Source organism: Anthonomus grandis, chromosome 3 (assembly GCF_022605725.1).
Source record: "Anthonomus grandis grandis chromosome 3, icAntGran1.3, whole genome shotgun sequence".
Taxonomy (NCBI): domain Eukaryota; kingdom Metazoa; phylum Arthropoda; class Insecta; order Coleoptera; family Curculionidae; genus Anthonomus; species Anthonomus grandis.
Window position 1 is genome coordinate 38,470,373 of NC_065548.1, and position 22,899 is coordinate 38,493,271.

The 22,899-nt window shown below is 30.9% G+C and overlaps 1 protein-coding gene across 1 annotated transcript in view; it reads left to right on the forward strand.

Moving 5' to 3' along the window:
- Window positions 1-22,899, forward strand: part of LOC126734528 (cell adhesion molecule 1-like) — an 88,461-nt gene that overhangs the window by 57,360 nt on the left and 8,202 nt on the right. The window contains exon 5 of the mRNA XM_050438202.1: window positions 2,108-2,241. Coding sequence (XP_050294159.1) covers window positions 2,108-2,241 — 134 coding nt within the window. The remainder of the gene's footprint in view (window positions 1-2,107; window positions 2,242-22,899) is intronic.

Consider the following 22,899-nt stretch of genomic DNA (forward strand, 5'->3'; position numbering starts at 1 on the left):
TAAATCTTCGAAAAAAAAATTTTTTTTGCCATTAAAAAAAAGTCAGGTCTGAAGGGGTTAAAGTGAGGTTAGCTGGAGGTGAGGAGGTGATTGACAGAACTTCAGTAAATGCATAATTAAACGTCCCCCTGTATATCTAATTTGATGTGTTTTTTTTTTTTTTTTTTTAAGAAAGTTATTAAGGGTGTATCGTTTTGAAATGAAAGCACTGTATGTCTATACAGGTTGGGAAATCGATCATCATATATATCATATCGATCAGTATAAAGATGTGCTTAAAGACGAAATATGATAACGCGCACGAATGCATTTCGTGCACTCTGCTACGTCATTGTTTTCAGTCGTTCGACTTTAGTAATTGTTTGACTTTAATAGGAGTAATTGTATTCCTTGCAATAAAAGTTCACAAAATATTACGCATTTAAGTATTTCTAAAATGTTTTTTTGATACAGGCTTAAAATATATTAATGTACAACCCACATAAAATCGTAATCTCAAAGTTTATTATGACAGCATTCCATAATGAAAATTAATATATTATTCTAATTAAAATAAAATATAAGCTCTGATAATTATAAAAATGAAGTAGAAAAATGTAAACACTATACAAAATTAAAATTATTAGAAATAAACTTGACAAAAATTAATTCTTTAAATAAAAGGCTTAAACAAACCTCCTTCCAAAAGAAACTTCTCTAAATGTGTTGGCCTACTAAGTGTCTCCTTAAAATAACCCAAAAAATAAAAGTTATTTGAGGACCTGGAGATCTAGGAAGCTATTTAATATTGCCAGTCCCACTATTTAAAAAGGTAGAGAAAAATCGTTGAAAAAAATTGGTTAGTTTGGCAGCAACTCAAAGTATTTTTTTGCGTTTAAACTACCAATAATTAAAAATAGCCCTATAAAATGGTCACCCAAAATGCCAGCCATATATTTAAATTCTGAGGATACTCAGTACAGGATTGAAAACTCCGGAGACCAATTACCTATGACAAATCTATATTGTGGCATAGCTCTTCCAGCAAGTCTTTTCATTCTTCTATATCTACCGATCTGCTAAAAATTTAAACTTGGTTTTACTCTCATCTATCATTGAATCAAATAAATCCAATGTTTTATGTTTCAAGGGTCTGATGGATGAGATTTCGATTGGAGGTGTTTCAAATATATAGGAAAACAGCATAAATAATCTTGGCTTAATCATAGATGAGGAACGGAAGTTTAAAGAACACATACAGATTCTTGCCAAGAGGATTGCTTCTGGTTGTTTTGCAGTGACGGTAATAAGGCAGAAACTATTTTTATTGCAAAATGTAGGCATATATGCAAGCCTCAATCATCCAAGAGAGAATTCTTATTCATTGGCTTATATATACTAGAAGTTGCTAGCCTTTCATACCAATATCGCGATAGGTTCTTAGCAGATCCTAGGTATATGGCATGCCAACTATGCAACTTGCAGCTGCCTATTTCTACTTCCACCCTAACGTGGAAATCTATCTTCCATAAGGGCATAAAAGCTTTTAATCACTTACCTAACAATATTAAATTATAATAATAATAATTTAATATTGTTTCATTATTTTATAATAATGAATATTTTGACAATATCGAACAATAAAAGGGATGTGTTTCCCATGCAATGGAAAAGAACGGAAGAAAAAAATCTTACACAAAAAACTAATTATAGCGCTTTTAAATTCAATAGTAGCAAAGTGCATTCATATAGTAAATCAAAGTTTTATTGTCGATATTATTATTAATATTTCGTAAAAAATAAAAACAGCAAATATTTATCAGACGATCAGCCGCTAATCGATGAGAGAAAGCGATGTTGCCAGTATTTTCGACCATGCCTAATCTCAAATCCCGCAAACTGTATATCACATATTTCTGTGATATCTAAGGTATCCCTTTAAGAAGCCTAAAAGTGGAATAATTTTAAAAAACGGCTTTATACAAAAGACGTTCAGAATCTACTTTTCCAAAACCTTTCTACTTGGGAAAGCATTAAAAATGTCAGCTGCATGCCTTTCTATTTATCGCTTTTTATATTTTTATGAAAATCCGCAATTTATTTAAAATACATTTGTATTTTATTTCAGCTCTCCCGCATGAGGATCCCGTCATAAAAGGAGTGAAAGATCAATATAACATAGGAGATGAAATAGTTCTTAACTGTACTTCTGGAAGAAGTAGACCTGCCTCCATTCTGCACTGGTATATTAATGAACAGCAGGTAAGTAGTTTAAAATAAGTCAGACTCGTATAGAATAACAGCTGAGACTTCAAAGAATCACTAATTTATTTCTCAAGTATTTTTCCCGTGTTTATTCTTATTGAAATTCAAATTCAAAATTTAATTATTCCAATATAACAAACGCAACACCTGACTTCGTTAAGTGCCACCGCTTTCTAAATAAAAATAAAACAGGTAAGCCGGAAGCTATCTTGGTGAGATTTGCATCGTACAAGGTGCGCGACACGGTATTAAAGAGCAGAAAAAATCTTAAAAATACGGGATTGCAAATAAAAGATCTAAAGACCTAACAAAATTTCAACTTGGGTTACTTCAAACGGCTGTCGAGCGATTTTCAAAAAATAATGCATGGGTATTAAACGGAAATGTTTTCGTAAAAAAAAGTGATGTGGTGCACCGTGTTAATAATAAACTGGACTTGGATATACTATAATCCAACTCTTATTAATAAAACTGTGGCTAGTGAGCTTTAACGAGATATAATGAGGCTCAAACTTGATACTAGGTATTGGATTTACTTAACAAAAATAAATAAAGGTAAATCTGCATTGTTACTATTTTTTAGTTTTTCTGGGGTACTTATCTATTTACCTATGCGTTTATTTTATTATTTTTCCTGAAAAAATCCTTATTGCTTAAATATACATATATATTAATTTGATTAAGACTTTAATAATGAGAGTATGTATACCCTAGATATTTTAAATTATTAATTTAGACTGTGTTATACACGTTTGTACATTATGGTGTTGGTACTTATGCAAACTTTAAATATATTACATTGGGCGGTTGTCAACAAAATCACATACATACTTACATAATATGTTGAGTTTTTTGTTTTACTTATTTCAATTAATTCTAAATGTTTACAAATCATGTTTTTTTTTGTTTTTGGAGTTTTTTTGTTATTTTGGGAATTTTTTCGAAAATAGTTTTTTTGTTATTTTTTTCTCTAGGGGTATGGAGCGCGCAAAATTGGGGCTAACTACGCATAATAGGGAGTCAGGGAAAATGTGGTGGTATGTTTGGTAATATGGCACTTGTCTGCTCAACATCGAGAAAATGTATATAATTATGTGTCAAATGATAACTATCTTACAGACTTGCAGGGTTTTTTGGTGGGTCATCTTAATGTGAGATCGATAAATACAGGATTTGACGAGTTCCAAAATTATATGTCAGAATATAAATTTGATATACTGGGTTTAACTGAAACATGGTTAAATCCAGGTATACCTAATAACTTGTGTAATATTCCTGGATATAGATTTGTCAGGCAAGATAGGGCTCAAAGGGGAGGCGAGGTAGCACTGTATATTAATAAAAACATAAGTTTTGAGCTAGTTGATCTAAATCAAAATTTATTTGAATATATAGCTATAAAATTTATAATTAAAAACAAAAACCATATTTTTATCAATATTTATAAAGCACCCAGAGTGAGCAATTCTTTATTTCTTGATCAATTTGAGGATATGTTAGGTAACTTATCTGTCAACTATGACAATATTATTATAGTGGGGGACTTTAATATAAACCTCTTAAGTAGCTCTACCTACCCCAACAAGCTTAGGCAGTTATTACAAATATTTCAATATACTCAGCACATTCAGGAACCTACTAGATTTGACGTTACATATCAGACACATAGCCTCATTGATTTTATAATCACAGGTCAAAATATTAATTGTACAAAATCTGGATCCCTGGCTATTTGTCAAAGTATTACGGATGACAATTTAATATATTCTCTTCTCAAGATATCAAAAAATCATAATAAGTTTAAAACTATTACTTTTAGAGATTACAATAGCATTAACATTGACACATTTATAAACCAAGGGAAGTTAATATCTTGGGATCGATTGTATAGGGCTAACGATGTAAATGAAAAAGTTTCCATTTTAAATTCCACTTTAATACAAATAATAAATGAACATGCTTCCTTAAAAACTAAAAAAATTGTTGAAAAGTGTTACTTACCCTGGATAACAGATAATGTTAAAAAGTTAATAAAATTAAGAGATAATGCCCACAGAAAATTTTTAAGAACAAAATTAGATCAACATTTATAGTATTACAGACAGCTTCGAAACTTCACAAAACATGCAATTGCTAAGGAAAAAATTACATTTTTTAATACTTTTGCGAAGAGTAATGGAAGGGCTTTTTGGAGTACAGCAAAAAAACTTCATCTTACATTTAAAAATAATCAAATAGACATTCCGGAAATTAATTACTCATATTAATTTAAAATTCAAATTAATTACCCATGAAAATTTGTTTAAAATTATTTCTAAAATAAAATCTAATACTGTTGGCGAGGACCTTTTATCAATAAGGGATATAAAATTGTGTCTACCGTTTTGTGCGGATGCTATTGTAAATGTTATTAATTCTTGTATATGAACTTCAACTTATCCAACAATCTGGAAAACTGCAAAAAATTTACCACTACCTAAAACTAACGATCCAAAAACCCTTAAAGATATAAGACCAATTAGTATACTTTCTGCTATGTCAAAAATTTTTGAAAAACATATCTACTCACAAATTGAGTCATTCATAGAAGAGCAAAATATAGTCCCAGCCTGCCAATCTGGTTTTAGAAAGAATTTTAGCACAACATCAGCACTAACTAATATCCTCAATGATATAAGAGAAAATCAAGAACAAACAATTATTAGTACTTGCATGACACTTTTAGATTTTAGTAAAGCTTTCGATACGGTACATCTTGAACTGTTATTAGCAAAATTAAAGTATTATGGATTCTCTACAGATGCACTAAATTTGTTACAAAATATCTTAACCTTTAGGTATAGTTACGTAAGTACAAAAAAAGACTCTACAATAATAAAGTCGGATCTCCAACTTGTCAAAAAGGGAGTACCTTAAGGATCCGTCCTTTCTCCTTTTCCTCCAAAACAACTTTTTGAACAAATTGAACAAATATTTCAGGTATCTTTAAATAATAATACTATACCAGTCGTTCAAAATGCAAAAAATTTGGGGGTTAATTTTGATACAGACCTATCTTTTCAGCAACACATAAATAGTAAACTTTCCACTGCATATTTAAGACTTAAAAATATTAATTATAATAAAAAGTATCTACCTCAAAAACAAAAATATTTTTATGTAATTCTCTGGTTCTGTCCCTGTTTGACTATTGTGATGTTGTCTATGATGACTCGCTATCATTGGTAACTAAAAGATCCATTCAAAAGATGCAAAACTGGTGTATGAGGTTATCTTATTATAATATATCTTATAGAGAGCATATAACGACCTATCTAAATGAATTTAAAATTTTAAATATGGCTAACAGACGAAAACAACATTTTTACTGTCTCATACATAGAGTAATAAGTACTGGCAAACCCCGCTACCTTTTAAAAAAATTTAAACCGCTTCCAAGAACTACTTTAGGGCTACAGCGTACCGCCAATGACCAAAGCTATATTGTACCCCACCATAGAACTTCATGCTATGAAAAAAGTTTTGCATACACTGCTGTTAAAATGTGGAATAGCTTGACACAAGTCCTTAAGAATTCAAAATTTTTGTTTTTTAAAAATTCAATAAATAAGATCCTGTTGGAAGAACAGACTAGGTTATAAGTTTTAACAGTCACATAAATAAATTTAAGTACTTAAATAAGATCAATATTATAATAACTGCGATGTTGAGATTTTTTATTTTTTTTATTTCATATTGTTTCTAATATTCTGCCACGCCCTGACTTATCCCTAAAATCTAACTGTCATCAAGACTCGTTTTCCTTCTGCGCGCTCCCATTCTCTTTAGAACTCTTACTTTTAATTTGTCTTTTTGTTTTTTGTTTTCTTTTGTTTTTTTTTAGGAATTATTTTATTAGGTAGTTTTTTATTTATTTCTCTTTGTATACTTTATATGTACTATTTTTTTAATTTATTTTTTGTATTTATTAGGTTAAGGGTCCTTTCGTAGGCGTCCGCTCAGCGGTCACTGTTACCGGTTTTGTAATCGTGAATTGGTCCTTTTTTTCCTTTTTTCCATTTGCCCTGTATATTATGTGTAACTAAATGATACATGTATTTTTTACTTTTGGCAAAATAAACAATTTTGAATTTGAATATACATTCAAGATTTTTATTACTATAGTTCAACTGTACATAGAAATAAATAAGAAAAAATCAATGAAACTGTTAAGGATTGATGCGTGGAAGACAATATTAATTTCGAATATAATTTTTTTTTACTAAATTAACAATAACATAAAATAACATTATAAAATTAATTTAATGAACCCAACATTTAAAAACTATAATTAAACACACATATATTATAGAAGATTTTTTTTTTGTTTTTTTTCTGTCAAAATATTCTTTCAAAACTTTTTAATACATAAAATCATTCAAATTGATATAATTAATACAAGTTTGGTTTTTATTGATGGTATTTATTTTCGTACGATTTCTTTAAAAGCTTTTAAGCTTAAAATTCACTTGATGCCCAATTTTTTTATTATTCTAACAGTTATCGTTATTTGCTTTTGCTTATGTTTTGTGTTAAGGTCATGTGCGATGTTTTCTAGTTCATTCTTTTTTTATGCTACATTGTAAGCACTTTAAAACAAAATATTTTGCAAATATCAATTAAATTATTTTCTTTATATAATTAATGACTAGGTTTTGTTGAACATTATTTTTTTTTTAAATACAACTTTTGAATTAAATAAAAATTTTCATATGCGGTTCATAGGCACCTCCCCAACCGTACTTAATATGAGAATATATCAGAAAATGATATATTCATATATGACTTAATTCTTTTATAATGACTATCCAACCTCAATAAATTATCTGTATACAGAGTGTCCATTTAATATCGCGCTGCTCGATTGCGGCTTAATCTTAAAACGGAAAAACCTTTAATAAATAGAAATTTAGAAAGACTTCTCCTGCTACATGATTTTTAAAAAAATATGAACCAATAATAAATTCATGTACAATTCTTCCTCAATTTTCATCCTACTTTGATTTTTTGTACTCTACGCTTCCAGTAGGAAATTTTTCCTAATAAACTCTTGAAGCCAAAAGTCAGTTCCCAAGGCATTCACCGATAACGTAAATCATATTTACGAATTCTCCCCGAGAGTAATTCATTTTGACACAAATTTACTTAATATGAATTATAAATAAACTTTTACTCATAATTCAACTGGCCAACTTTTTACTTGTAAGAAAAAATTTCTTATTTTTAAATCAGAGAAGCATCAGGGATTATTATTACTTGTTAGTTACTTACGTAACTTAATGTGTTTGAAATAGAATTGAACAGAGTAACAAAGTACTTGTCACTCTGATTCCATAAAATATCTTTTAATTATTTTCCGTCGTAAATGTCGTAATGACTATGAAAAATATGTCCTTTAAGAACAAATTTTGAGAAAACGGTTGGAGATAAAAGTAAACCTGTTGCTATTAAAAAATGCTCTATCAAAAGGCGTTACTAGATCCAGCGTGTTCCATTAAAAAAAATAGTGTAAAATTGAATTAAAAATATTTATATATATAGGATATATAGGTTTATTTTATCAAAGGATAAAATAAACTTAGCCAAGGATTCTACATAGATTTGTCAAAAAGATAAAAAACGTCGGTGAAAACGAAAAGCAAAACATTGATTTTCGGAAAAATTTCTTTAAATTGTTAATAACTAGGCAACGTCACATTTTAGAGAAAAACGTTTTTAGGGTGAAAGAGAGAGCCAAATAAAACTCCCATTTTGGAAAAAAAATATAGGTGAGGTAATACCACGCTTTTTTTGGGACACTGTTATGACAAAAATAATAGTCCGGCAAGACTAACCGGTTTACAGGGACTATCTTTAAAGAGTTGAGTTTGTTCGACAGTCTTGATTTAAACGTTCTAAACAACAAGAACAACTCCCTAGATCTGATAGGTTCCAGAAACCCTGTTAAATTTAAATGATAAAACAAAAAGAACCTATCAGGCCGGCTTCGTGGGTTCTCTGTATGGTCAGTTATCTCAGTCACACTCACTCACTCAGTAGTAAAACACCTTAATTTAATTTAAATAGGGTGTTTTTTAAAGTTGTAAGGCAAACAAAATCTACATAGAAAGTTAATATGGTATTAAAAATCTAAAAAAGAATAAACAAAAGATATATATCATAAGTTTATAACCTAAAGGTACCTGAATTCGTCAGTGATCACTTCGGAAACATTACATAATAAAGCGTAACATTGAATTGTTTTAATTTACATAATTATAAAATAAATATAGCTTAAGTTTTAAAGATTAAAATGAGACGGTGATAAAAATAATAAATTCATGTTAAATCATACGACAAAGAAATCAAAAGAATATGGTTAAGATCAATTAAAGAGGAAAAGAAAAAGGCTACTAAGCTTACGGGTCAAGTCAACTAGTGTTCTTCTTTCGGGGGCGAGAGCCCGCGATGGGTTATTTCTCGCCACACAGGACTTAAGACATGATGTGGGTTGACGGGGCTAAGGGTGGCGAAATTATCTGCATTTTGGCTTCAGGGCGAAATCCTCATCACTGATGGGTCATGGCTAGCGGTTTACAATTTCATATTCAAGGAGCCCTAAGAGAGATTTCTCAATGGAAACACGGTACACCAAATAAAATGTCACCAACGGTGAAAACTACTTACAAAGTTTCAAGCGGCATCGAACCACTAAGAACCATCCTGCTTCAAAAAATATTTGATTAAAAATGAAGAAACACTAATGAATTTTAGTTTTTAGTATTAATTTAGCTAAAAAATGTGCTGGCGGAGAGAGATAATACTAGATTTATTTCACGACACGATTAATCTCTCTTCGTCATAGCGGACAGCACGGTTCACCTTTAATAGACGCAGCTAGAAAGACCCCCCCCCACATGCGTCGCGGAACCGCTTAAGTAGCAGTCCAAAAGACGTCTGAGCGCAAGACCGGAGATTAAGGAACTTCGCTCGTTACTTTGTGGGTTTAACCGCTATGGGCCCAACCAAAACCCATACATAGATCACTACAATGTAATAAGAAAATCATTGAGTGCCTAGTAGAAAGTACAAATACGGGACAAATCGTAGTAATTCGAAACGCGGCGCCACTGGCGTCCGCTTTAGTAAACAGGTTGACCAATTCAATTGCCGTGAAACCTTCTCCATGCACAGCAAATTTTAAACAATAACAAATAATTAAAGTGGAGATAACATAGTGGTTCAATGAAAAACATTGGCGAATTCCATTAAAAATTGAAGGCAATTGTTGTTATGGTGGGTGTCTCAGTCAGCAGTCTCGTACTTAAAAAGTTTTGAAAGAACGATTTATATTAAGGACATTTTTAAATATTTTAACCAAATGAATAAAAGTTAGGATTCTCCAGATCCCGTCTAAAGCGTAATTAATCCTGTAACATTAACCAAACTAATTCTAAAAATTAGCCCCTCTAACTCAATTAACATTCCCCCTATTAGGGGGTTTTTCATGTCCAGGTATAGCAATCAAGCACCGTGATATAATATTAAATGGACACCCGGTATATAGCCCGAGATATTTTATATGTGGCGCTCCTGTTATTAATTAGGTGGTGCTTTATGGTTAAGTTTAAAAATCTGGGTCTATTCTTTTTTGATGCTATATATTTGGCCTTTGGTATATCTATTCTGATGGTTAATGATATGTTATTAAACCATTCATTTATTGTACGTAAATCATTTTCTGCTTTTATCCTTCCTTCTATTAGCTTCATAATATACCGGGTGACAATTTGAAAACGAACAGCATTTAATATTGTCTCTACCAATGATAGTATAAAAATTGGGCGAAACACGTCAATTTACATATCAAGGGCGACAATTTTTGAGGCATTTGTTGTAGCCTTACTTTCGACCACCTGACCGCCAGTCCACCTACCCCTAAAATTTGAAACGGAAACCTCTCTTCCTGTTACTATTCTTGTGTTCCTTATAAAATTCTACATAAACTGCATTTATTTTTTTTGTCAAAATCGTGACTTAACCTCACAAATGAGTAAAATGTAATGTAATTAAAAATAAATGTAATGTTGTGAAAGTTAGTTTTATAAATAGTTTCATTAGTTTTCAATAATTGTAAGTGTCGTTTCTTAAAATGGTTTACACCATTGCTGAATGCCTAAAAATGATTTTCATTTATGGAGTTAAAAATCGTTGCTTTGCAAGAACGGCCATATTCAATGAAGGACATCGTGAAAGGAATGTTGGACACAAGTAGATCCGTGAGTTAGTAGCTAAATTTGAAGAAACAAGATCTGTTAGTAATAAGGAAAGAGTAATGAGCCAAGACTGCTCAATGAGGCCGCTCAGATTGAGGTTCTTGGTAAAGCTGCTATGACTCCCACTACGTCCCTTCCTAAAGTTGCAGTCAAACTGGACTATCGCGTGAGTCAGTTAGAAAAGTATTGAAGCCTCACATATATTATCCGGTGGGTATATTAGGCAATAGCATCATCGGTCCCCTCTTCATTAATGGAACTCTTAATGGTGAAATTTATGCAGAAATGTTAAAACACAACTATAGAAACTCTTATAGTCTATGAGGTGAAAAATCAAACATTTGCTGCACTTCCAACAGGACGGAGCGCCTCCGAATTATGTACGCTTAGTAAGAGAGTGGTTACATAATCATTACCCAGAGCACTGGATTGGTAGGAGGGGACCCATAGAATGGCCACCTAGGTCACCAGATCTGACTCCGCTGGATTTTTTCTTATAGGGTCACTTGAAATCCGTTGTATTTAAACCTAAACCAGATTCAATTCAATAATTGCAACAAAGAATTATACAGGAGTGTAGAAATATTTCACCTGAAACTCTTCAAAATCACCGAGAACAGTTTGAATACCGGCTGTACTTGTACTTGGAGAAGAATGGAACCCATTTTGAACAATTTATAAAGTAGTAAAGGTAAGGTTTCCGGTATTTCATTATCATTATCATTATTTTTTAAGAAGTTGCATTATTTCATTATACATAAGATATAGTTTACTTATTTGTAAGGTTAAGTCAGGAAAAATTTAAATGCAGTTTATGTAGAATCTTATAAGGAATACAGAAATGGTAAAAGAAATAGGGGTTATCATTTAAAATTTAAGATTAGGTGCTCTGGGGGTCAGGGGGGTTGAAAGTAACACGACAACAAATGATTCGGTCAAAACCTTTGATTTAAAACCAAATTGCTTTTTAGATAAAATATTAAATTTCTTAAAAAAAATAGCTATTTGTTTATTCAATTTTCTATTATTTTTGATAAGATGGTGGAATAAGACAATTCGGAGATAGTTAGAGATTAATTTTTTATCCCTTTCTTTAATTAAGCCTATTTTAAAAAGCCAATTAATTATCTGTATTCATTACCTATTAAAATTATTTAATTAAAAAGATGAGCTAAGTTTCTACATTACAGAATAATTATTAAATTCATTTGCTATATCGATTTTGCCTGTAATATTTTTTCTTGACTACTAATATGTATTTTGGTTGACTCTTTTGTTTTTCCTGTATAGGAGTGAACTATCTTTCACCATCTTTTAGAATCATTATTTGAGTTTCCAACTTAAGACTTGTAATATTCTGTATTCGTTTTATAAGCAAGTTTTTTTAAATATCTTTTGATTTTTTTTTCATTATGGCCAGAAAAATTTATAAAATCACGATATAACTTCTGCCTCATTTTAACTAACTTTATTAGGCCATGGTTTTATAAATTTTTACTTTAAATGAATTATTTTGCCGATCTTGTTACCCCTTAAAAAATATATGATCTATACAAAAAATTGACCTATTTTTTATTCTGGTAAGCTCGTTTATTAATGAAGTATATCCATGTTTGGCCGTTATGTTCAGGTAATCAAAAGCATATTTTTTATTTGATTTTATATCGATGCTTATACCTCCTATTTTGTTGTACCTAAGTTGCTGTACTCGAATTTACTAAAAAACATTTTAGGTTATCATTAAATTCTTTACTGCAAATTCATGTGACCTGTATCCCGCTATCCTCTAGCTATATTCTTATCAGTTTCTGAACTCAGTAGATGTCAATAAAGTTCAATTTTTATTATTTTTTATGAGTGCAGGACATAGATACTGGATATTTTCCTGAATAGTGGAAAAAAACATTTCCTAATATCCAGTCTGGATCTAAAGATCAGGCTACTAAATACGGTAAAGTTCGTAACCAACCAGAAATTCCTAAATTGCTTGATTACCTTAAAAGAAAAAAACATTCATGGACTCTAAAAAAAGTAATCAACACTTTGACCTCAGTAAGCGTGGGTTTACTGACTCAGATTTAGTTTCATATCTCAATTTTATTCTTTACTGTATTGAAAAATGTTTTCAGGTTAAAATATTTCTTAAATACTATATGTTGTTTAGTCTCTTCTATAAGGCTGTTTTGCCCATCAGATTGAGAGAGTGCAGAATACATTTTTAAGGCTAGTTATAGCTAAAAAGAATTTAAAGTGAGTGGACTAGAAGCAATTTATTTACACTACTTGGAACCAAAGAGAGCTTTAACTGATATGTCACCTCCGCATTGGATTATCAATGCTCTCATTGATTGTTACCAGCTATTGACCTTAATTAGGTTGAGGAATCCCTTTGGAAATAGACAAACCGACAGTTTCTTTGTTTCGTTTCATTCGACTAATAATGGCATAAATAAGCCTATTTCGCGATAAATTTATAAGGCTTATATACTTAGGTGAACAAATTTAAAAACAAATCAACTTGTTCAACTCTAAAATTGATAGAAATTTAAACACGATTTAATAATTTATATATGTATAATATTTTGTAATAGTTTATTTCATTAGATTTATTCAAATTCCCGTATTTGTGTATTAATTATAACTGATTTTTTTCAAAAACATGTAATTGTTTGTAAATGATTTTTCCTAAATGAATAAATAATTTATATGCGATCTGTATTTATATTATCTTTACCGGGTGAATAATGACCGATGGCATGTTATGCATATACGGAAAACGGGACAGTTTTCTTCTAAAAATTTAGTTACTAAGGTAATCTAAAATATTTTTAGCGTCCAGTCCTTAATATTGATATTAATTTTTTACAAATGACTACAAATTGGTAAAGAAAACTATATTGCAGAAACACTCAGAATTGAATAGAGAATTAAAAAAAGTTATAATATGAAGGGCATTCCTTGATACATATTTACCCTAAACAAAATATTCTTACTTACGGTTCCAAAAACATGACTGTCGCTCTACTCAATGAAGAACCGCTTCTAGTTTGAAGTTTCTGTATTTCGAATGTATTTTATTGGGAGGATTTACTTATGAATTTAATAAAAAAACTGCCACAAGACCTCCCGATACATCAGCTGAAACATACTGTTAAGTATGTTGAGTTAAGACTTGAAAATATTATTTTACTACTAAATTAAATAACTATATTATACTTCCTATTTCGACATGGACCTTTATTAAGTAATTTATGGAGTCTCGCACCATGGTTGTAACTCTCTATTTCACAAAAAAAGGATGAAATTATCTAAGCCGTACACTTGCCATTAATAATAATTAAAATAGCAATAATGACAAAATTAAAAAAAAATTAGAGTACGGAAGTAATGATAAAGATTGAAATTTCATTCTGTAGAGTTAATCCATTATATAAGACAAATTATTTGGTTGAATTAAAGTTAAAGAACTATAATCCACGATATTATAGGCATGGTGAAAAATCTTTTATTTCTTATATTTAAATTCAGTAGTATACCTCTAGGGATAATGGCTTCGGATGAAGCTATCACACACCATTATTTTTAATCTGAAATAAAGTGACTGAAATGCATTTTATCTATGGCTTTGCAAATTCAAGAGCAGCTAGTCGTCTAGACATAGAGCGCTATCCAAACAGAATAATATCCAATAACCAAACATTTCAGAATGTTCATAGATGCAGAATTGAAACAAAACCAGCAATAATGCAGGTAGGCCACATATTATGCGAATATCATAAATCGAAGAAATACCAAAAAAGAAATACTAACGTTAAATATTAGTCAGGAAGTTGTTTGGCATATCTTGGTTATACGATGCTATATGCTTAGCATATTCAAAGGCTAATTATATTTCCTCGTTTCGTAAATAAGATCAGGCATAGTCTACTTACCACATATATGATGAATTTCATAGAAAATAATCGTCCCGCTCTGGATACATATTCAACTCATTCTCTGTTTTCGTGCCGTACATCGGGTATTATTACAAATAAGTTCACTTTTGTTCTTTTGTTTTGCCTTTTTATCAAAATTTGTTTCCTTTTTAAGTGCATCTATAATTAGAGTTGTGTCAGAAAGTCAAAACAGACGTTATTCTAGTAATAACTTTAATATCATGACTTTATTTAGCATAACATCTTCAAATGTAAAAAAAGTCCAATCTATTAACAAGGGATTAAGTTACCGATGTTCTTTTAAGCTCGGCCATTCTATATCTCGTAGCATGCATAATTAATGTTTAATTATTCAAGTTATTGATAATTTTGGTCAAATATTATGATATATTTTATATTAAATTATTCATTTTAACCTCCTGTTTCGGAATGTACTTAACTATTAGGAAGAGAAACATTTTCAGCTTTGAAACAATTTAAAGGAAATTATAATAATATTTGGTTGAATTTTTTCCTTTGGGATAGGGATCTCTAAGTTGTTATTATTTATATTTTTTCCATCAAGAGATTTTCTTTTCTAGACTCTAACATATATATCATGTGCTTTAATTACCTTGCATATCCCAAAAATATACTTAGTATGGTTTTTGGCCTTTAGAAGAGAAGAAAATCTTTTTTTGAAATTTGATAATGGTGTGAAAACAAAGATTTCTTATATTTGTTTCTTAATAATTACTGGTTGAAGAGCTTTTATCCAGCAAAGCCTTGTATTATGGGTTACCTCAAAAAAACAACAATAGATGTTTGGTTGGCCTCAGTTGCAATAATTACTATTATTTAGTATAATTCTGGTTTAAATATGCGAGTTATTTCTTCAAAATTATCATTTCTGTCAAGCTGTTCTAAACTGAGGTATCTACTATCCCTACAAGTATAAAGCATGAGTGCGGTATATTAAACAAATAGAACAGTATAATAATATTAATAATAATAATAATAATAATAATAATAATAATAATAATAATAATAATAATAATAATGCCTTTATTAAAATTTACAACCGGTAAATTCTAAATGGCGAAGTTGAAGTTTACTTCCTAGCTTAACCATACAAATCAGCTTGAGGTTAGATATTACAAAGAATTTCAAAATGTATCTTAAATAATTGCATAGTTACAAAATATTAAGTTCTAACTGCCTATATGCACAACCGATTAACATTACAACGTTTGATAACCACGCAGACTTATGAAATTTACAATAAGTTAAAGAATAGATATTTAACAACACTCTAGGCTAACAGAGATCAGTAATATAACTGCCTATCTTTCGTCTAAATATAGAAGGTGAAATATATTTTAACTCAGGAGGAATTTTATTATATTGCAGATGAATACAGTAGCTAAAGCTCCTCTCAAATAAAACAGTTTTATGAAGAGGAGGTGTAATAAAATGCTTATTTCTTAAGTCCAAAACATGAGCGTCATATCTAAACCTAATTTTCTGATAAAGGTAATTAGGACATTTTTTAAAGACAATTTTATTAAAGAGAACAAGACTATGTAGTAACCTCCTTTCACTCATATTTAGCCATCTCATCAAGCGTAACTCACTACTAACACCTCTATCAAATTTTCTCATTCCATTAATTAGCCTTACACAACAATTTTGAATGTACTGTATTCTTTTTATATCACTTATCAAAAGGCAGGGGCCATACAAAACATCACAATAAGTGAAATGGGACAATACAAGACTGTCACATAAAACTTTTTTTAGTTCCTTATTAAAGAGCTGCCTCTGACTATAAAGTAGCTTAAGGTTAATAAAAGCTTTTTTAATACATTGATCAATGTGCTCAGTGAACCTCAACTTAACATCTAATAAAACTCCAAGATTCCTAGCCACATTACTACAATTTATTAGTTGACCATTCAATTTAATCTGAAAACATTTCTCATATGTGTCTCTGGAATGCAACCTACCAAAAAGAAGAACCTAACATTTACTTGGGTTTAAACTCAAACAATGATTTTCCGATGCCTTTGCTAGCATGTTAAGGTCCTAAGATACCTTATCATTAGCTTCTAAGATTTTGTTAGGAGGAAAAAAGAAATAAACCTGTGTATCGTCGGCATATAGATGGACTTTTGAATATTTGAGACTCTTACACAATTGAGACGTATACAGGGTAAAGAATAGAGGACCAAGAATAGACCCTTGTGGTACCCCGCAAGAGAGATCCATAGCCGACGATTGCTTCCCATTGAGCTTCACTATCTGAGTTCGACCGGTCAAATATTGCCGAACTAAAGAGCGAGCACTCTCCCCAAAACCTAAGAATTTTAGTATAGCCAGTAATAGTAGGTGATTTAACTTATCAAAGGCCTTGGAGTAATCAAGTAGAGTCAAGATTGTTAACTCATTACAATCAGCTGACTGTATAATGTCGTCAGTTACTTTTAGAAAAAGCAGTAGAGTAGCTGAAGTCTTTTCGAAACCCGGACTGAATAACCGCCAAGATATCAAATCTGTTTACGTATGTTCTGATTTGGCTTTCCAATACCCTCTCTAAAACTTTTGAGATGACAGGGAGAATGCTAATAGGCCTAAGGTCGGATAATTCAGTTGGAGAAGGGACTTTTGGAATAAGGATAAGGTATGAGGACTTCCAAGAATCGGGAAAAGTTGAAGATTCAATACAACAATTAACAAGATGCACTAGAAATGGAAGAATATATGGACAGCAGTAGAGCAGCATCGACAAGCCTATACCATCTGTCCCAATGGCCTCAGATTTCACTGAGAATAAAGTAGATTTAACTTCTTCAAGCGTTGCTAGCTGAAACTCGAAGTTTCCTACCCCTTCCTTAACATTTAGTAGATAATAAGACAACGTTTCTGGATTAGGCGCGTTGGAAGATGCAGCATTTATAAAAAAGGTATTTATGATTTCAGGGTCACCCAAGTGGTCAGGAATAGTGTTTTGAGGCTTGCAATGTATGTTCAGCTGACGTAGTACCTTCCAGTTATTTTTGGAGTCACCCTTTTGTAAGGTGTTATTGTGATAGCACTTCTTCTCTATTTCAACAGCCGCTGTCACTTGGTTCCCAAGTTGGCAATAGTGTTCCCAATTTAATTCAGTTTTTTGTCTTTTGTACTTGGACAAGGCCCCATTTTTAAGATAAATAAGATGTTTGATATTATCTGTGATCCAAGGACTCCTTCCTTTAGTAATTCTGGCCGTTTTAAATTACGCATGTATATTAAAAAGATTAAGTATACAATCATGAAACCTATCAACTTTAGCATTAATATCTTCCATATAAAATATGTCATCTAATCGAGAATTTAATAAATCTTGGTAAAAATTATCATGTATAAAATGTTTAAAATCCCTGTAAGTTAATAGGAAGGGTGGAGGTTTGAAAATCATAAGACGTACTTTACATAAAGCGACAAAATGATCTGATACCTGAAAATTTGAATCAACACTACTATTCTGTATAAAATTCAAGTTTGATCGGTATCAAACTGTCGATACTGTACAATCGGTATCAATTTGTATCGGTATCAAAATACTTTTCCCCTGAATCTGTTCTGCAACAGTGGTTAATCTGAATTTCTTCCTTTTTGTTATGTTTTTGCAAAGATATTGGCAGTTTCTACAATGTAATATAATTTATATTACATAGCTCTGTAATATCAAGTCTAATATGTGTGTGTCTAAAATAAGCGCGGTCTCCCTAGAAAAAACTTAGTTATTTCATCGAAGTGCTGGTAGGTGCCATTTTTAATCTTGATGCTGTATGGTTGGGTTGAAACTTTTATTTTGAAAATCAATGTAAAATTTTGTAAAAAAAAAACCTTCCTTGCTCGTATGAGTAATAAAGTCGACACAATTACCGTGACATAGCAAAAAACCTACATTTCTTGGTCCTTTGAGCCGAATAATAAATATTAAATATCAAAAATTTTCATTAAAATTTAAAATCATACATTCATCTTCAGCCGCCATAGTATCATAGTATTTCAGCAAATCATAAGCGACATTAGTTGGCGCATGGATGTTATGCAGGAGTCCCTGCCATCCGTCAACGCGCAGCGATTCACAGAATAGTGATTTAAAAATAAATCCGTCTATCGACTGTTAGCCTTATTTATATTCTTGATTTGTATATTTTTATGTATATTAATTTAAAAGGGAAATTATACTAAACTGCTTATTATTTTTTCTTAAGACAATCACGTCTGTTTAAGCTATGCTACAATTAATATAAAATATTATAACCAGTAGGTTTTGCCTTACTCATATCGAATTTTTTGCCGTACTTTCAACATTTAACCTGTAAATTTGCAAAAATTAATTTGTGTCTTTAAGCGTTTTGCAGTGTCAGTAATTATAGTAGTATTAGTGCAATTTAATTTCGATAGTTTATTTAGGAATAACCGAATGAAAAAGGTAAACTTAATTAACTTTGCAAAAAAACATTACTTAAATAAATTCAGTTTATTTTAAACATTTTTTTATTATAAATATCTACAAAATTTAAGACAAACTAACTGCTTATTTAAATTTCTTATTCGACTTAATTCAATTATTTATTTAATTTTTTCTTCTGGCTTACTTAGAAACTAGTGAATAAATGTGTTTTTTATACAATGAACAAATTAACTTAACATAAAAATATACACTCTTGCAATAAAGGCAGTAAAGAGGTCAGAGCATAAATCGCTTTTTAATGTAAAATATGAGACATTGAAAGAATGTTATAATGATTTTAAGCATCTTCATAATGAAATTATCGGCCTTACTACTACAAATATGTAATTTGGATGCGGGGATGTTATTAGAAATGGGATGTGAGGAATTTTATTTAGCTTCAAAAGATATTTATTTTTTTTAATTTTTTCCAGAACCCAATAGTGAATGTGGCCAGTGGCCTTCAAATTATGTAACACCTCTTGAAAATCAATTCTCAGATATTCCAAAACCAAACATTTTTATATTTAATGGAAATATGCTGGAAAAATGACCCACATTTTACGATTTATACTTATCACTTATAGATAACAGTACTTTCATTTCAGATGCATCTAAATTTTGACACTTATTTAATTTGTTGTAAGGGAAATCGTTGAATCTTATCTAAATAAATAAAATCTCTACCAGTAACCGATAGTAATTATACAAATGCCTTTCAAATGTTAGTAAAAAGGTATCAAAATAAAAGGCTATTAACCACTACGTATTAGAATTTAATAATTGAAGTTTCAACTATGAAATCAAATCATAATAATTCAAAGATTTAAGAGGTTATTTATATACTTATAATGAAAACCTTGATACATTAGATCCTGTAGGATTTAATCAATAATTAAAGGGTCTACTGATTAGTCGTTTCCTTTGTTTAATATATTGTTGCAAAAAAAATATACGTCTACCAGATCAGGCTTTGCATATTTAAACACACTGCTTTGCAAACTAATTTAACGCAGAAAAGCGCATCATTTTCTATACAAACAAATTAGCAAAACCCTCTAATTTAGTTTCCTTCAACTCTACAGCTTCCTTAAACACTAACGTTAATCAAAACCTCATGACCGAGAATCCAGGGCTAAATTATTGTACGTCCTTTTCAATTGAATATTATTTTCAACTTCAGTTCACAGTGGTCGTTTAGAAAACCATTTTTTTTTTTTTAATTAAAATTGTGACTTCTATTTTTTGTTTAAGCACAAGGTGGACTTAGACAATTCAGTGAGAGATTTAAAGTGGACTGTATTTGTGTGAATAAAAGTAAATGTGGAAAGGTCGAAAAACCAGCCTTTAAAGATCCTTACCTTAAGGTGTCTGTATCCGGCTTCAGCAGACTTCTTGGATCTTCTAATTCGGGTTTAATCACTAAGAGTGGTTGCGGGTTTGATAAGTAAATCACGATCTGTGATGCGGTAAGATTAAGACAACAGTTGCGGAAAAAATGTATAGATCACGACACTGGAATCAATGCGCGATGATCAAGTGCCAACGAGGAAGTCGTCTTCTCTCTGGTCTCCGTTCAGCACAAACCAAAGGAATTCAGAAATTTAAAGGCTATCGTACACGCGTAGATTTGTTGTTGTTAAGACTTAGAAAATATTAATTAACTTGGTAATAAAGGAGAAAATTAAATTAATTGAAATGGTAGTTTTAATTTGGAGAGCAAAACAAAAATAAATATTATAAAAAGAAAAAATTTAAACTATTTAGACGTTCACAAACTAAATGTGGACGGACCACACAGTCTTATTGTCTACGGCAAAGATGGAATCTATATCTGGAATCCTATATTCTAGGAGGACTTTTCAAACTATCAGCTCTTTTAAACTCCGCAAGTAAAACCTGCTTTATAAGTCAATATTGCTTACAGAGATTGGACTTGGTACGTAAACATTATTCAATCCCAATGTTTGAGATTAATCAGTCTTCTTCCTATATAAAGGGCATAACTAATTGTGTTATACGTCCCGTGGAAAAAATAGAACCTACATTTAATGGGTTAGTTTTGAAAAACCTTTGTTCGAATATGCCCTCTATTTAAATTGATTCCAGTAATAGGAACAATTCATATTTAGGGAGATCCAGGTCAATGAGTTGCCTTAGTTACATATTTTGGCTGAACCTTATTAGGAAGAATTCATCAAAATTTAACTTGTTTAATACCATCTCCGAAACTCGGAAGCTACTTCACTGATAGCTCACTTTGATAGCTCATTAGATGCAACCGTACGGAAATTCCGGGGATTAGGGTCCGTCAAGACAGCAGCACTATCAAGGTGAGAGTTGTGTTCTATGCTTCTAGAAAGGATTAAAGAAATAACAGTCTTAACTCCACTTTTCTATCTAATTCAAAACTTTATGCTGACATAGTCACTATTCTACTGCGATTTTATTTTCGCACTATCGCAATAATTAGTGATTTAAAAAAGGTGATTTTACAAAGAAATCTAATTCCTCAGTATAGAGACTACCAATGTTTAGTATGGCGTTTCAGCCCAAGCAGTAAAAACTAATTTTACTGCTAAAATCGGGTGTGTTTGAACTTCGAAAGTGGGCAAGCGTACTTCTTTCCACGTTATCTCCAGAAGACTGTCAGATTCCTATATATTTCCATAAACAAAAAATGTTTTATTTATAGAAGGAAAAGTTGGATTGGGTTTCAGAGCCTTCTCCACATATTTGTAAAAAGGTTTTATTTTAAATCCAGTTTTTTAGAGCTATTCAAGCTATCTCTTCCGAAATGCATTTTTGTTCCCAATATACAACGTTGTCGATTTTTACATTCTGTGACGCTTTTGAGCCTATGATATATATTTATGGATTGATTTGCCAGATGTAATCAGATTCTTCATTCACTATACACAAAAACGAAGGTGGCACACTTATCTCTGCGGTATGATCTGCGGTAAGTGGAGTTTCTTGGTGCTACGCTTCTCGCGGAATTATTTAAAATTGTTCTTAATACTTTAACTGCTACCATTTAAACAAATGTTTTAGACTAAATTCTGAACCATTATTATTTTCTTCCAAAAATTCAAAATATAATTGCTTATATAATTCGATTTTCAGATAACACTTAAACAAAAAAATGTAAAACAAGTCAGCCCAATAGTGATTTTTGAGCTGCAAAAATCTTTGCTAATTCTTTTGAAACAGATTCAGTAATTTTATTCTTCAGAAATAATTGCTGACATAAAGTCAAATGAAGTTTTATTAAACCATTTCGTAATATAGCTCCATTTCTAGGTGAACAGGGTTTTGTCAGACTTGGCGAAACACTAAGAAATTCATTATTTTTGTATGGTGTAAAACGACCTCTTTTGTTGTCAAAGATAACACACTAACCGAACTTATTATGGACTGCACTTATGCATCCTGGGTTGAATATAGTCTTACATCTGGTTCGCCAACAATTTTAAATTTTTCCTTTTAAATTTTTTAAAAGATTTTTTCAAAATGCCTAAAATGCTTTCGCGTTAACACAAAAACCTATACCCCGTATATAGGAGATGTACCGTTATTTCTATTTTCGCATGTTTGAATCGACTACGCATACCCTTTAAACATCTCTATGGGTAAATATCGTGCTGCTAAAATATTCAAGGCATACGTTTTAATTATAGGGTGTGTTGTTTCTCGAGATATTCACATCAAACTAGTTTCCGACCTAACTTCTGAAAATTGCATAGCCGTGCCTCGGCGTCTTGTTATGTCTCGAAGCTATCCTAGTATTTACTTTGATTCGGGCATCACTTATGTAGGTTCCTAGAAAAACATTCGTGAACTCTCGAAGCATGCATCAGAGCATTTAAAAATATCGTGGTTTTTTAATGTACATACCTTAATGGACTAGCAGAGGCTGGCGTCAAATCTGTCAAGACAGATT